The sequence below is a fragment of the Cyprinus carpio genome, chromosome B5 (genome assembly GCF_018340385.1).
Source record: "Cyprinus carpio isolate SPL01 chromosome B5, ASM1834038v1, whole genome shotgun sequence".
Lineage (NCBI taxonomy): Eukaryota > Metazoa > Chordata > Actinopteri > Cypriniformes > Cyprinidae > Cyprinus > Cyprinus carpio.
Window position 1 is genome coordinate 31,926,227 of NC_056601.1, and position 14,075 is coordinate 31,940,301.

The 14,075-nt window shown below is 33.4% G+C and overlaps 1 protein-coding gene across 1 annotated transcript; it reads right to left on the bottom strand.

Moving 5' to 3' along the window:
- Positions 1-3,304: 3,304 nt before the first annotated feature.
- On the bottom strand, positions 3,305-12,311 carry agpat9l (1-acylglycerol-3-phosphate O-acyltransferase 9, like). The gene is made up of 13 exons (XM_042723152.1): positions 12,256-12,311; positions 11,842-12,031; positions 10,887-10,953; positions 8,962-9,256; positions 8,318-8,392; positions 7,467-7,556; positions 7,159-7,252; positions 5,983-6,098; positions 5,138-5,193; positions 4,920-5,005; positions 3,642-3,770; positions 3,477-3,556; positions 3,305-3,392 (listed from the first exon to the last, which is right to left on the bottom strand). The coding sequence occupies exons 2-13, from the start codon at positions 11,983-11,985 to the stop codon at positions 3,305-3,307; spliced, it is 1,320 nt and encodes a 439-aa protein (XP_042579086.1). The 5' UTR covers positions 11,986-12,031; positions 12,256-12,311.
- Between the last annotated feature and the right edge of the window lie 1,764 nt (positions 12,312-14,075).

A 14,075-nucleotide genomic window follows, 5' to 3' on the forward strand; every position in this document is an offset into this window, starting at 1 on the left:
AAAAGTATGATACACAACTTCACATTTATGAAATTATAGGGGCCGTGAATGAATACTATCTATCTGTCTGTCTGTCTGTCTGTCTGTCTGTCTCTAGACCAGGTGTCTGACTTCACAATGAAACTAAAAACAGTTACACCCAAAAGTTTGGCCCAGGGTGAAATGATCTTCTCCTCCACCTTCTTTGTGGACATTCATGCTTCTGATATATGGGGCCCTGTTGCTACGGAAACAACAACACAAACCTCCACTGGCAGTATAGGACAAGGACCAGCTGGTTATTTGGGTGAACAAAAATTATATCTATGACATTTTAACAATACATATATTAGTTCAAGGCCTGCTTGTGCTCTCTTGGTTGTTTTGGGTGTAAATGAAGTGTTTTAGTGCATTGTGTTATTAATATGTAGCTGGAGAGATGTCTGGCTCCTCTCATGCTACAGAGACGGATGGGAATCAGGATTCTTATCTGAAGAGGTGAGTTAAGCTTATATACTACACTTCTAATACATTAAACAAGACAAAAGTTTTTATTATAATGAAATATGGCAGACTGATTGTTATCTGTAAATAAAGGTTGGGTTGCTCTGTTATAAATTATATAATTTGGGTATCCATTCACAGGTATTACAGAACCCTTCCAGAAGAGAAAAGAGTGATGCTTGAAAAGTCTCTGATGGTATGTTACATACATTAAAGAAATAATTCACACACACACACACACACACACACACAAATGAAATTGTTATTATTCAAATTGAATGAAACCAGAAAGGAACTGAGACAGTCAAGTTTAGCTCTTTTCATGAAAGTTTGTTCATTTTTGGAAAATAAATGAAGACTTTAATTTTTGGATGAACTATTCCGATAATATTTTTTTAAAAATAGGTATTGCAAATAATTTGAGAAGTTATAACAAACATGCTTTCTTCATGCAGAATGCAAATAATGGCCAAGCGCACGTCAGTGGTGTTGGGAAGGGACGTTCCAAACAAGGTAAGACGTCCAAGACATTGAGAATCAAATAAATTAAAAATACATCTTAAACTTATCAGATGTGGGTAATGTTTACATATTTTTCTGTGTGTTCAGTTCCTAGTCCAAAAAAAGATACTAAACACAGGACTGGGGCAGATGCTGAAGATAACGAAGACAAAGAATCCAAAAAATCCTCCACGTGCATTATGTTATAACATTGCTTATCCTACAGAGAATCATTAAGACTTACCTCACGGGTAAACACTTGCCAGTCATAATTATTTCAGCGGATAGAACTTATTGGAAAATGCAAATTTAAATGCCATATTGATTTTGTTGTATTAACAGTATTATTTTTATTCCTTAACATTGTTTAGTTGTGATATGTTTTTTGTCCCTCTATTTATTACGGTGTTATGTGACAACTGATGATGACTCCGTGTCACTTCATAAGTTCAGGTTTGAAAATAAACATTAGGCATGGAAAAAATACGAATCTATATTTTGGCCCATTTAAAGCAACACTAAATGAGTATTTTGCTAAATCTGTGAAACAGGGGTTTGAAATAAACTTAAAACAGCACTAGCAGATTCAGTCTGTATACTGTAATATGGTGCTGGATTCACAGGCAGAAAAACTGTTTTACCCATAGTGCCTTTTGCATTTTGGACTGTTCACACAGAGAAAGTGTGACAAGTATGAGCAAATGGTTCAGTTGAGTGTGTTGTAAAACACAGCTAGACACCAACACCTCTAAAACAGATGTGAAGATAATAAAACGTGAAGCTTCAGCTGCTGAACAATGTTTAAAGCCTGCCAAGATCAAATAAAAGATTTCAGATATTGAACTTATAAGAAGTTGTGTTTGGTTAGTCATTACTTGCTTGTAATCAGTTTTACTCTGTACTCAAGTATACATAGATGTGACAGACCTGATCACAAGTGAAAAAACAAAAGCAAACGGCCACTGACATTTTACAGGCATTTCCACAAACTCTCTAGTAATTTACGATTGTTTAGGTAATAAAAACATTTGGCAGATTGCTATAACTAAGAAGAACTTTTAGCTAATTAAATAATTTAGATCTGAGCATAAATACCATTCATTTATTCTTTAACATTGTTTATTTGCAGTATGTTTTTTTCGGAATATTTTCCGGTTTAATGAGACATTTTGTGACAATTGATAAAATTGAAATCTGCATTACCTTCTTTAACATTTTCTGTGTCTCGCACATAAATTACATACTAGAAAAAAATATATATTATTAAAAAAACAATATTTTTTTCCTTATCATTGTTTCTTTGCAGGATGCTTTTTCTTATATATATATATATATATATATATATATATATATATATATATTCCTCTATTTAATAAGCATGTTTTGTGATAATTGATGATTAAATTGAAATCTGTATGCCCTACTGGGACATTTTCTATTGTATTAACCAATGCTGTCTCACTTCAGAAGTTTAAAAAAAAACAAATAGAAACTAGAAAATAATCATAATTTTCCCCTATTTCCAGGTTTCTATGGCTGTGGGAACCCTGAGTTAAAAAAAAATATATATAAATATATATAAATATATATATATATATATATATATATATATATATATATATATATATATAGATAGATAGATAGATAGATAGATAGATAGATAGATAGATAGATTTAAATTTTGTCAGTAATTAATCACCATACTAGACATATCTGACAAGAGACCAATGTTAAAAAAACACAAAAGTTTATTTGCTCTGAAAAATAAATTATCATGTCCTTAACTCAATATTACCCCAATCACACATTTATAATTTTGTCCTTTTTATACATTTTAAATTCAAAAACTATTCTAAAACACAAAAGCTTTTTCACCCAATGAATATCCTGGCAAATGCAACTCTTCACAGAAAAGCAGGGCAGCCCATATGAAACTGGGATCTATAGCATTTGCAATGCATACTTCTTCTGATTTATCCCCCATTTATAAACATCTTTCAAACGTATTTAAGCAGCAGTAGTATAAACAGGCCCTCCTGTACTTTTGTCAACAAGCTGACGTGATGAGTGGGGCGGGGCCGAGAGCCGTGGGAACAGAGCGAGGCCGGTGGAGTGATTGGGAAATGAGCGACACCTGCTCCACTCACCGATCTCCTCCGTGGGACTCGAGACCGGTGAGTGGAGCAGGTGTCGCTCATTTCCCAATCACTCCACCAGCCTCGCTCTGATTGGTGAAGGAGAAGATCTTTGTGTTCAGTCACTGCTGTCATCACCCACCACCATTATTTCCAGTGATTGGTGAAGGAGAAGATCTTTGTGTTCAGTCACCCACCACAACACCCACCAACTTCTTCTGCTGTTGCTCCTTAAACGAATCCTTCACCTTTGCCCTCTTCAGACCCCCATCCCTGTGAGACACACAGTAAGAAACCTTTAACTTAAATTCAATCATTGTAGCTGCAAGACAGCTAAAGACAAACTCTTTTACACACCAGGCCAAGTCCACTAAACCTCCTTGTTGTGCAATGGTTGATTTCACCCTGTTGGCAAACTGCACAGCATCCTCTCCTTCCTGTACGCACAGGAAATGAGTCAGTGAGGGCCTAATTAATTACATCAACATCATTCTACAAAAAGCTACGGCTATTTCACACTACCTTCTGCGCCATTGGAGGCAGATACCAGACATTGCAGACTATGGCCCAGCTCGTCATCATCCGCAGCAGATAGCTCACCATGCTATATTTGCTGCTGTTCCAGAAAGCATCTCCAAACTGAGGGTCATACTATATATAACACACACACACACACACACACACACACAGAGACACTGCATGAGGGTTATAGTAGGTCAAAATACAAACAAACATACACACGTGTTTATTGCAACATGGGACCAAAACACAATATACTTTGTATGTTACTAAATTGTTTTAAATGTGTATGTGAAAGTTAATTAATGATAATTCTATTATTAATTTTATTTATTTGTAATAATTATTTTTTATTAATTATCAAACTAATCAGTTGCTACAGAATATATTTGTATATAAAATAATTTAAAGGATATATTACAAACATAATATAGTATAATATCACACACACACACACACACACACACACACCATTGGCCAAAAGTTAGGAGTAATTGAGATTTTTTTAACATTCTTTACATTATTTTAATGTAATTTGAAAAAAATAAAAAATATAATTTATTCCTGTGATCAAAGCTGAATTTTCAGCATCATTGCTCCAGTCTTCAGTGTCACATGATCTTCAGAAATCATTCTAATATACTGATTTGCTGCTCATCAATGTTGAAAACAGTTTTTACTGATTCATTTATTTTATAGAAACTACAATACACTACCATTCAGAAGTTCTGGGTAATTTATTTTTTGTAAGTAATTTTTACCTTATTCAGCAAGGATGCAATAAACCGATTAAAAGTGACAGTGAAGACATGTATACTGTTACAAAATATATATATATATATATATTTTTTTTTTTTTCAAATAAGTGCTGTTCAGTTAACTTTCTGTTAATCAACTAATCTTTAAAAATGTGTCACCGTTTCCAAAAAAGTATTTAACTTCAGCATTAATAATTCAAAAATAACGAGTAACCATTATTAATAACTGAGCACCAATCTGAGCAGAAAATCAGCATATAAGTGTGATGAGTGAAGGATATAATGTAATAAATTAAATTATAAAATATATTAAAATTAAATAAAATATTTTAAATGGTAATAACATTTCAAAATATTACTACGGTATTTTAAATCAAATAAATGCAGCGCAGCAGAGAATCATTATTATCATTCACATTGCAACTTACTACAATGCATTTTTTCAAGTCAACAAAAACAGTAAAAATTACCTTGCCTCCTTACAGCAGGTAATGTGCATAAAAGACAAGTACTGATATATTACCTTTATAGCCACAGGGTATATAGTTCCTCCAATTTCGAAACTTCCCTTTTTAAACATCATTACTGATGTATTATTGATGCAAGTTCCTGCAGGGGCAACCAGGTGCAAGTATTAAACTTCAACCGTTGAGCTTTAGAGACAATACTGTAGAGCAGGACCTGAAATACGACTGAAACTGTATCTCAGTGTGTTATTTCTCATTGTTATTATGCACTTACCCTCAGGGAAGATGAGTATAGGCAGCTTTGTTTTGTCATTTACATGATCTCTTAACTTGGAAGGGAGAGAAAACAAGAAAGATGAATAGACCAGCGTGTAATCAAAATATAAATAAATATTTATATTCACACACACATATATATATATATATATAATATATATATATATATATTATATATAATATATATATATATATAATATATATATATACATATATATACACACACACACACACACACACACACACACACCACACATATATATATATAATATATATATATATATATATGTATATATAACCCTACATTTAATTTTGATTAAATTTACAGGTAGAATAGCATGGAAATTAATAGAAAGTTAGAAATCAATTGTGGATTTCTTTGGGGGAAAACATACATAATGAAAACATGATATTTTAATTAATTTTATTTTTTATTCTAGATTAAAATATAGTGGGGTTTGGATGGCAAAATCAGTTCCCGTAACTATGTATGAAAGATGACTTATATTATGGATGTACAAGTATTTGTGTGTCTGTGCAAATGTAATTTCCAATGCTGCTCAAGTCTCAAGTTTTAAATAAGTGTGTTTCTGTTGTGCTGTGAGGCACATAGCAGCTGACTCAGACAGACATGACCCAGCATGCAACAGGGAGGTATGTTGTCTAAGAAAATCTGCGGAGAAATATATGCATGCATATATGCAGATTTATACTGTAGAAAAATGAAATGAAATAGACGTAAAAAAAAAAAAAGTTTGAAAATCATGAAAAAAAAAATATGTATATATTTGTAGTGCTCTGCTTAATTTAACAATTAATAGAACATCATTATTGTTGTTTTACCTTTGTGTCACTAGGTGGCGGTCTTTCATCTCTGCTCTCTCAAACCAGATATGAGGGCAAGATCTCTCCATTGCACGCTGGACGACTCCCATTAAACCACCATGAACCTGTCCTACCTGTTTTAAAAATAGGGTTTGTTTAATTGTGAGCAATTAATTTTTTACTTTGGAACTAAGTGTTAATAAGGCAGAGAATGAATTCTTCTGTGACTGAAGCAGTGGTTTTCTAATGTTTTTTGATGTTGCCAAAATTCATTAAATAAACCCACATCATTTACATGTATTCATTTAGCTATTATGTTATTATTGGAAAAAAAAACTGCATTTTCTTTCAGCTTCATATATAGTTTTAGTGATTAATAACTTAACTAGTGATTAATAACTTAATAACTTAATAACTTCATATATAGTTTTAGTGATTATTAACTGAAAAAACATCAACAAACAGAACAAACCATTTTAAGTATTCAAATATACCTCTTAAAACATCTAAAAAAATAATAATTTATTGTATACAATATTTAATATTCCTGAAAAATATTTTAGTCTACATGTTTTTTATAGGATGAATAACAAACAAAACACTTTAAGTATTCAAATATGGCTCTTAAAATAATCCCAAAATAAATTAATTCTTTATCAATATTACTTTTAATATTATTAAAAAAAACATACATTATTGAAAAACATGAATTATTTGCATTTTATTTATTTATTTTGTTCATTCATTCACTTATTTATTTATGACTGAATGAATAATGTAAAAATTATACTGCACAATTGTTTTAACCTGCAGAAGCAATAAGAAGTGTCCAAAATACTAATTGTGTCTCTCCAAACCTCTTTGACATGTTCATCCATTAATCACAGAAATGAGAGGTTGATGACAGTAACCTTAATTCCAAAAAGCACAAGAAATATCATCAAAGTAGTCTATATGATTAGTTGCACGCCATTCCTGATCTTCTGAAATGATCTGATTGCTTAATGGGAAAAAACGATTGTAATTTAAGTCATATTCACTCAAAATCATATCAAGTAAAACTGCACTCCTGAGTGCAATATACAATTAAAAAAGAAGATAAAAGTGCATACCAACTTGTACAACCCTATATGAGAGAGAAAATACCAAGATTTAAGAACCATTGCACTGAAGAGTTATTTTCATCTCACTCACCATTGCATAACAGCCGTCATTAGCCAGAATAACGACATCAATTGGTGAAGTGTGATTAGCCACACAGATGCCTCCTCTCTTAGGCCTGTTCTGTCTGAAAAAACAATTAGTATTGCGCTATTAGATTCATTTAACACACAACTTACACACACAGAAAAGCTGACAGCCACAGAGTCATTTCAGTTACTGCCTGTGTAGAAAGTCAGCTCACTGGGTTCTGGAACAGAGCCACAGTGTCTGTACAAGTCTAAACCATGTGATTGTTACTTGATCAGACCGGTTGTTGTTAAATGGAGCCTTGAACTCACTTGTTGTGATAATGAATCGTAGCTGAAAGGCCTCTTGCACAGATCCTGTAGCACATCAAGTGGACCAACTCACTCAACCAACCCTTCACTCTGAAACAACAGAGGTTTGTAATCAATGTGATTAGAATTAAACAACACTTTAACGAACAAGCCCAGAAAAAAACAACTATAAAAATGGACTAAACATCATAATTAGATGTCCACCGTTAAAAGGGTTAAAGTTCATTTTTCATCATTCAGCACTGATTAAAAATTATTCTGCAAATAAAGGGCTTTTGATGTAAATCTTAACACTGAATTATTATTATTAGGAATAAAACTGTGATACCATGCAATTAGCCATAACTGGCATCAAGTTTTTTAAGAAATAATGTAAAACAATATTTTTGAACAACAAACCTATTTGAACAACAAAAAATTGAATATTATATAAAAAATCATTTAAACTTAAATGCAACCTGAATAGAAATATTTAAAAATAGAAATGTTTACAAAATTACAAAAATGAAAGAAAAACTAAATAAAACTACAAATTAAAATGTGTGTATATACTGTGTATATGAAATGTGAAGTCTTGGAAACTGAATTTACTGTACTTAACATACAATAAAAAAGTGAGAGAGATGCCTCAGGTTGAGTACAAAAACACTGCCAACAGAATATTTCATAACATACTCTACATCCCATACATAATGCGCTTCAAAGGCCAATAAGACCAACAAACAACAAATAAAATTGCAAATTATAGCATAGTAAGCCAATTAGGCTTATGACCAACAGAGAACAACTGGAATTGTCAATTATGAATTATTTTTGCATTTGTGAAGCTGATAACAGCACTAAAGCATTACCTGAAATTGGGGAGGAACCCCACCATTGTTGTGCCAATCACCAACCAGCTCAGCCCTATAGCTGTAAGTGTGATCCTACAGACAGTGACAATAACAGAAGAACATGTGCATGGTTTTCAGTGAAATTTCTGCTTTCAGACTGCAAATAGTGACTTACAATACACTGCCAAGAAAAGAACAAAGCACTGAATCTCACAAATATACGTATGTACCATTCAAATGTTTCTGAAAGAAGTCCAAGGCTGCATTTATTTGATTAAAAATACAGTAAAAACAATTTAAAATAACTGTACTCTATTTGAACATATTGTAAAATGTAATTTATTCTTGTGATGTAAAGCTGAATCTTCAGCATCATTTCTCCAGTCTTCAGTGTCACGTGATCCTTTAGAAATCATTCTGATTTGCCGCTCAGAAAACATTTCTTATTATTATATACAATGTTGAAAACCGTTGTGGTGCTTAATATTTTTGTGGAAAGCGCGATACAGGATTATTTGATGAATAAAAAGCTCAAAAGAACAGCATTTATTAAAAACAGAAATAACAATATAACACAATGTTTTTACTGTCACTTTTGATCAATTTAATGCATTTGAACAGTAGTTTGCCAGCTATAAAATAGGAATGAAATAGTATTCTACCGTAGAGGAAGCAGTATGCAGTATCTCACGACCACGCCAACTCCCCACAGTACAGTGAGCCTGAGAGAGATGTACTGGAAGTTGTTGTTGGTTCGGGTGAGGAGGTTCCAGGACACCAGCTCCTCTGAGGTGAATCTCTGCGTGACATCGTCTTCCACAATGCTCTCGATGCCTCTCCTGGTGAAGTACAGGACGTCGCTCAGAGTGAAGTCTCCATGATCGGCCGACTTTGGCCTGTCCCGACGCAACTCCTCGATCTCCTGCTCCAAAGACGAATTATCCCGCTGAATTAAACCTGAGACACACAGACAAAAGTGCTGGTTAATAATGAAAGTCTATTATACTTACCAAAGCTGCATTTATTTGCTTTTAAACTCTGTAATATTATGAAATATTATTACAATTTAAAAGTTTTCTAGTTGGATATATTTTCAAATGTGATCTATTTTATCTAGTTTTCAGCATCATTACTCCAGTCTTCAGTGTCACATGATCCTTCAGAAATCTTTCAAATTTTTATAGTATTCTTGAATGAACAGAACGTTAAAAAAGAACAACATTTATACAAAATAGTAATCTTTTGCAACAATGTCTTCATTGTCGCTTTTGAGCAATTTAATGTGTCCTTAGTAAATGATGACAGACTTTTCATTTTTAGGTGAACTATTGCTTTAACATGATGCAAGCACAACGATTACAGTGCCCATTCTGTGCCATCTTAAGAAACACATTCAAACAAGACACACTTTATAACTGGGTATAATCAGTAACGCTTTCATCAGCTAAGATGCTGATTAATCAGTGAAGATCAGTGAGGTATTGATAAAGAGTGTTCATAAATCTAATGCCGGGTGTAACTGATAAAGAAGGGCTAAAGTCCATTGTGAGCATCTGCGAGTGAGCGAGAGAGAGAGAGAGAAACTGTAGTCATTGTGTACTTGAGTAGCCAGATAAGCTGAGAGATAAAAAAATAAAACCACAGAACGATCATATCGTGCAGCAAAACTAACAATGCTGTTGACTTTTACAAGAACCTGGAAAGAAATAGAAAAGACAGCAGCTCTTTTTTCCATTAAAAAGCAAAAACTGAAATCCTGAGTAATCGTTAAACGGTGAGGAACAGACTGAGGTTTAAGACATCTTACACGTCAAAGATCTCATTTGCATTCAGCTTAAAAAATGATCCATCGGCTTATCGCTGTAAGTTTGATATTGTCAATAATGATTTAGAATTCAGACTGTTCCTCACACAAAGTTATCATATGACTTAATATACAATGAACAAGGCATATAAAACACTTTCATAGTGATTTATGGTGTTTTTTTTCAGTATTTGTTGGAGATTGCAACAGAGCAGCATGGATATGAAAAACGGTATACACTACCATTTAAAAGTTTGGAGTCATTAATTTTTATTTTTCAAGAAATTAATATGTGTATTCATCAGGGATGCATTAAACTGATAAACAGTGACATAATTATAATGTTACAAAAGTTTTCAGTTTAAAAAAAAAGGCCATTCTATTGAGCCATTTATCAAAGAATTCTGAAATATATGTATCAAATATAAGGCTAAACTGATTTCAATATGGATAATAATAAGTAATGTTTAATGAGCAGCAAATCAGCAAACTTCAAAGATTTCTGAAGGATCATGTGACACCAAAGACTAGAGTAATGATGCTGAAAATTCATTCACAAAAATTAATCACATTTTAAAATATATTACGATGGAAAACATTTATTTTAATCTGTAATAATTTTTCATAATTTTTACTGTAATTTTGGCGGCCTTGGTGAGCATAAGAGACAAGGTGACAGAATTTAGATTTGAGGGGGGAGGGGGTATAGATCCTATTTTATTTTATTTGGTTACAGAACACCTGGATCCAGATGTGTTTGTGACTGCAGCTGTATAAACTCACCATTTGATGCGGAATGTTTCAGTATCTCCTCTGCTCTACTCGCCCTTTGGATTCTGTGTGTTGCCCACTGCAAAAACACCAGGCAAAGCTTAATACATACTGTATGATTCCATTTGTTCCTGACACTATGCTTTAAACTTGCAGAATCAATCACAATTAAGACCAAAGGGCACATTTCACATTTCAGTTTGAGAAATATATACCATCTGATTATGCCACAATGTTCATTGGTCAACAAAACGGTTTCATTTCCCCTTGGTGACAGTGTGCAACAGCCTAGTGTCCTGGGAGACTTAGCATGTCAAGCAGTGTTCTGGAGTGTTTTTAAAACGTACGTCTAAATCATGTGTAATTAATATACATGCAGTTTTTATGAGCTCATATCAACTGAGAGACTAGATGAAGTATTTGTGCTTTCACAAATGTATTACTACAGGTCTACTATTTGCAGCTACAGAGTGATTAAAATCAGTGGGAAGCCAAAGTGAATTGAATGGCTTTATAGCCCATACTACTTCTGTAATGAAAAAATAAATAAAAAATATAGAGCATGAATTGATTTTATCTTTTAGGAGCTGATAGGAAGACAACTGGGTTTTAAAAAGCAGAATGGAGAAAGACAAAACGTGAAAAGAAAAATTTGACTATTGGTTAATATCATCCTATAGCACAGCTTAAGTGACATCAGTGACAGAAAGGAAAGTTGTCTCATTTGTGGAGCAAGTAAATACAACTATATAAATACTTAATAGTTTGATTATCTCTAATTTTAAAGTTTTTCTTATAATACTGTTATGTAAAGTTTTTAAAAAACGATTTACTTTTTTCAGTTTTAGTTATTTCAGTTATTTACTCATTTTGATAAGGATTATCTCTAATTTTAAAGTTTTTCTTATAATATAATTTTTTTATTTCATCTTTATTTTAATTAACACATTTTTACCATCTCACCTACCTCTAAGGTTTTGATAAGGATCTTCATGTAGGTCTCAGTGATGCCAAGCGAGATCCCAAACATGGCAGGCAGCATGATCAGGACCACCAAACAGGTGAACCAGACCCTCAGCACAGGGAAAAACACAGCCCAAAACCCCTCCATAACCACACGGACCAGACCACTTTCACTGCATACACTACACACCTGGGGGAAAATGAAATAAAATGAATAAAATAACCTTTACAGAGAAATGTTTATTTACTTACACCATAAACACACACCAGAAACTCTTAACCTTCTTTTTCACTTTAAACCTTCTATCAGTCGAGACTACAACATTGAGTTTAAGCCATGCAGCAATATATGCACCAACAAATCAGCCAAATAAAAACTAGTTTTTGTTTTCTCCATGATAAAATCAAAAAAACCACCTTTCATGAAATGCCAGCAGCTCTCAAAAACACAAAAAACAGAAAATTCCCCTCTCACACACCCCTCACACTCAAAACAATAAAAACACTGAACCAAAAGTTTTTAAAAAGGCACTTTAAGGAACTTCAGCAGGCTTGACGCAGAGTGATTGGGAAATAGCAATGCTGGAAGACATCCTAGACCTGTAAAATGTAGAACAAAGTTCAACAGCAACAATAGCAAACTGCGCCATCGTGAGGAGAAATTGTGATTTGATCTGTCTCTAGTCTACAATTTTAAGTAACCAAAACTTCTGTTTTTCAGAATGCCAGAAATTTACTTGAATTTCTGTTTAAATCAAGTTTTCGACCATAAACTTACAAAGCCTACAAAGCCATAAAACTGCATGCATAATAATTATCCAAGAACTAGACTTGTTTAAACTAGTTTTACTTTAAGTTTGACACACATGACACACTTCTGTCTACTTGGTTAGTTAAATAAATATATGGAAAAAATTCAACCCCCCCCCCAGTTTTTCACAGCATTTAATGAAGAATTTAAGAAATTAAAGGGTAGCCTATATAAAGGCAAACATTTTTTGTTCTTGATCAGAAATTAAATCTCTTGCAACGACAGAGCAATTTTGGCTTTGTAACTTGTGTGTGGGAGCATTGTCCATATGGATAAGAAATCTTCTCTAAAGCCGCGTTTCCACCGCTGGAACTTTACCCAGGAACTAGGGACTTTGGGCTGGTACTTGGTGTGTTTCCACCGCAGGAACCAGGATCTAAATAAAGTTCCGGGTAGGAAAATGCCCCTCAAAAAGTCCCTGCTAGCGAGGTAGTACTTTTCAAAGGTCCGTAACTTTCGGGGGCGGGACTTGGGCGCTGAGGATGCTGATTGGTTGAGTTCACGCAGCGTTGTGATTTCAACCACCATTTATGCGGATCATTTTCAAGATATTACCGTTATTGTGTCATGAAATGTAGTTTAAAAAGTATTTCAGGCGAGAATGTAGTTGTTTAAAACTCAAATCTGCGGTTTATTTATAAAGAAAGCACCCATTTAAAAATGTGTTTCACTGATTTCGGAGACGGTCAGCTCCACGCGATCAGCGAGAGCTCAGTGATCACGTATCCGCCAAGAGCGGTCTCAACTCGACTAGTTATTCTGACATTTGCCGCTGGCTCTGATGTCTCTTTAGTGGTTCAACATAAAATATAATTTGTTTTGTGTAAATCTAACAGGTAATCTTTGGTCTTCATTCAATTGATCTATATGTTAAAATGAAAACAAAAAAGAAATTGATATAATATTTCGTTTCATTGTAATGTAGGCTGTATATATACACATTTCCCTGAATGAAGTACATTTCTGCGGCTATTATTATGTTTAAATGAAAACATAGGCAGGCAGTGGTATTTGATATCCCTTTTCGTCTTATTGTAAATATACAGTGAATCAATTGTAAATATAGTTCCTGGGGGGAAAAGTTCCTGGTACAATTGTTCCGGGTAATTTCGGTGCAAACGCGGCATAAAATTAGGAAGTCTGTAATTACATAACCATATCAAGACCAGACACATGAACTAGTACCAAATAGTTTTGTTCTGGCAAAAAGTTGTGGTTTAAAACAGAATAAAGTGGTTTGCAAGTTATGATATTTCATAACGTCAAAACACAGTATTCTCAAACATTAAAATCCATTGCTATAATCAGTGGGTTTCACACGGTCCTCTGGAATACTAGATTGATTGGTCAATAGCGCCATCCAGCGATCGGACATGTATGTGTCATAGACATGATATGTCTATGGGTGGCGGTATGTACTTTTTTAC

Excerpts from the sequence above, each read along its gene's own strand:
- agpat9l (XM_042723152.1), bottom strand. The coding sequence starts at position 11,985 with ATGGAGGGGTTTTGGGCTGTGTTTTTCCCTGTGCTGAGGGTCTGGTTC. Across the intron at positions 8,393-8,961 it reads TGCATACTGCTTCCTCTACG|GATCACACTTACAGCTATAG; the intron begins GTAGAATACTAT and ends CACTGTCTGTAG. Across the intron at positions 3,393-3,476 it reads GGTTTAGTGGACTTGGCCTG|GGATGGGGGTCTGAAGAGGG; the intron begins GTGTGTAAAAGA and ends TGTGTCTCACAG.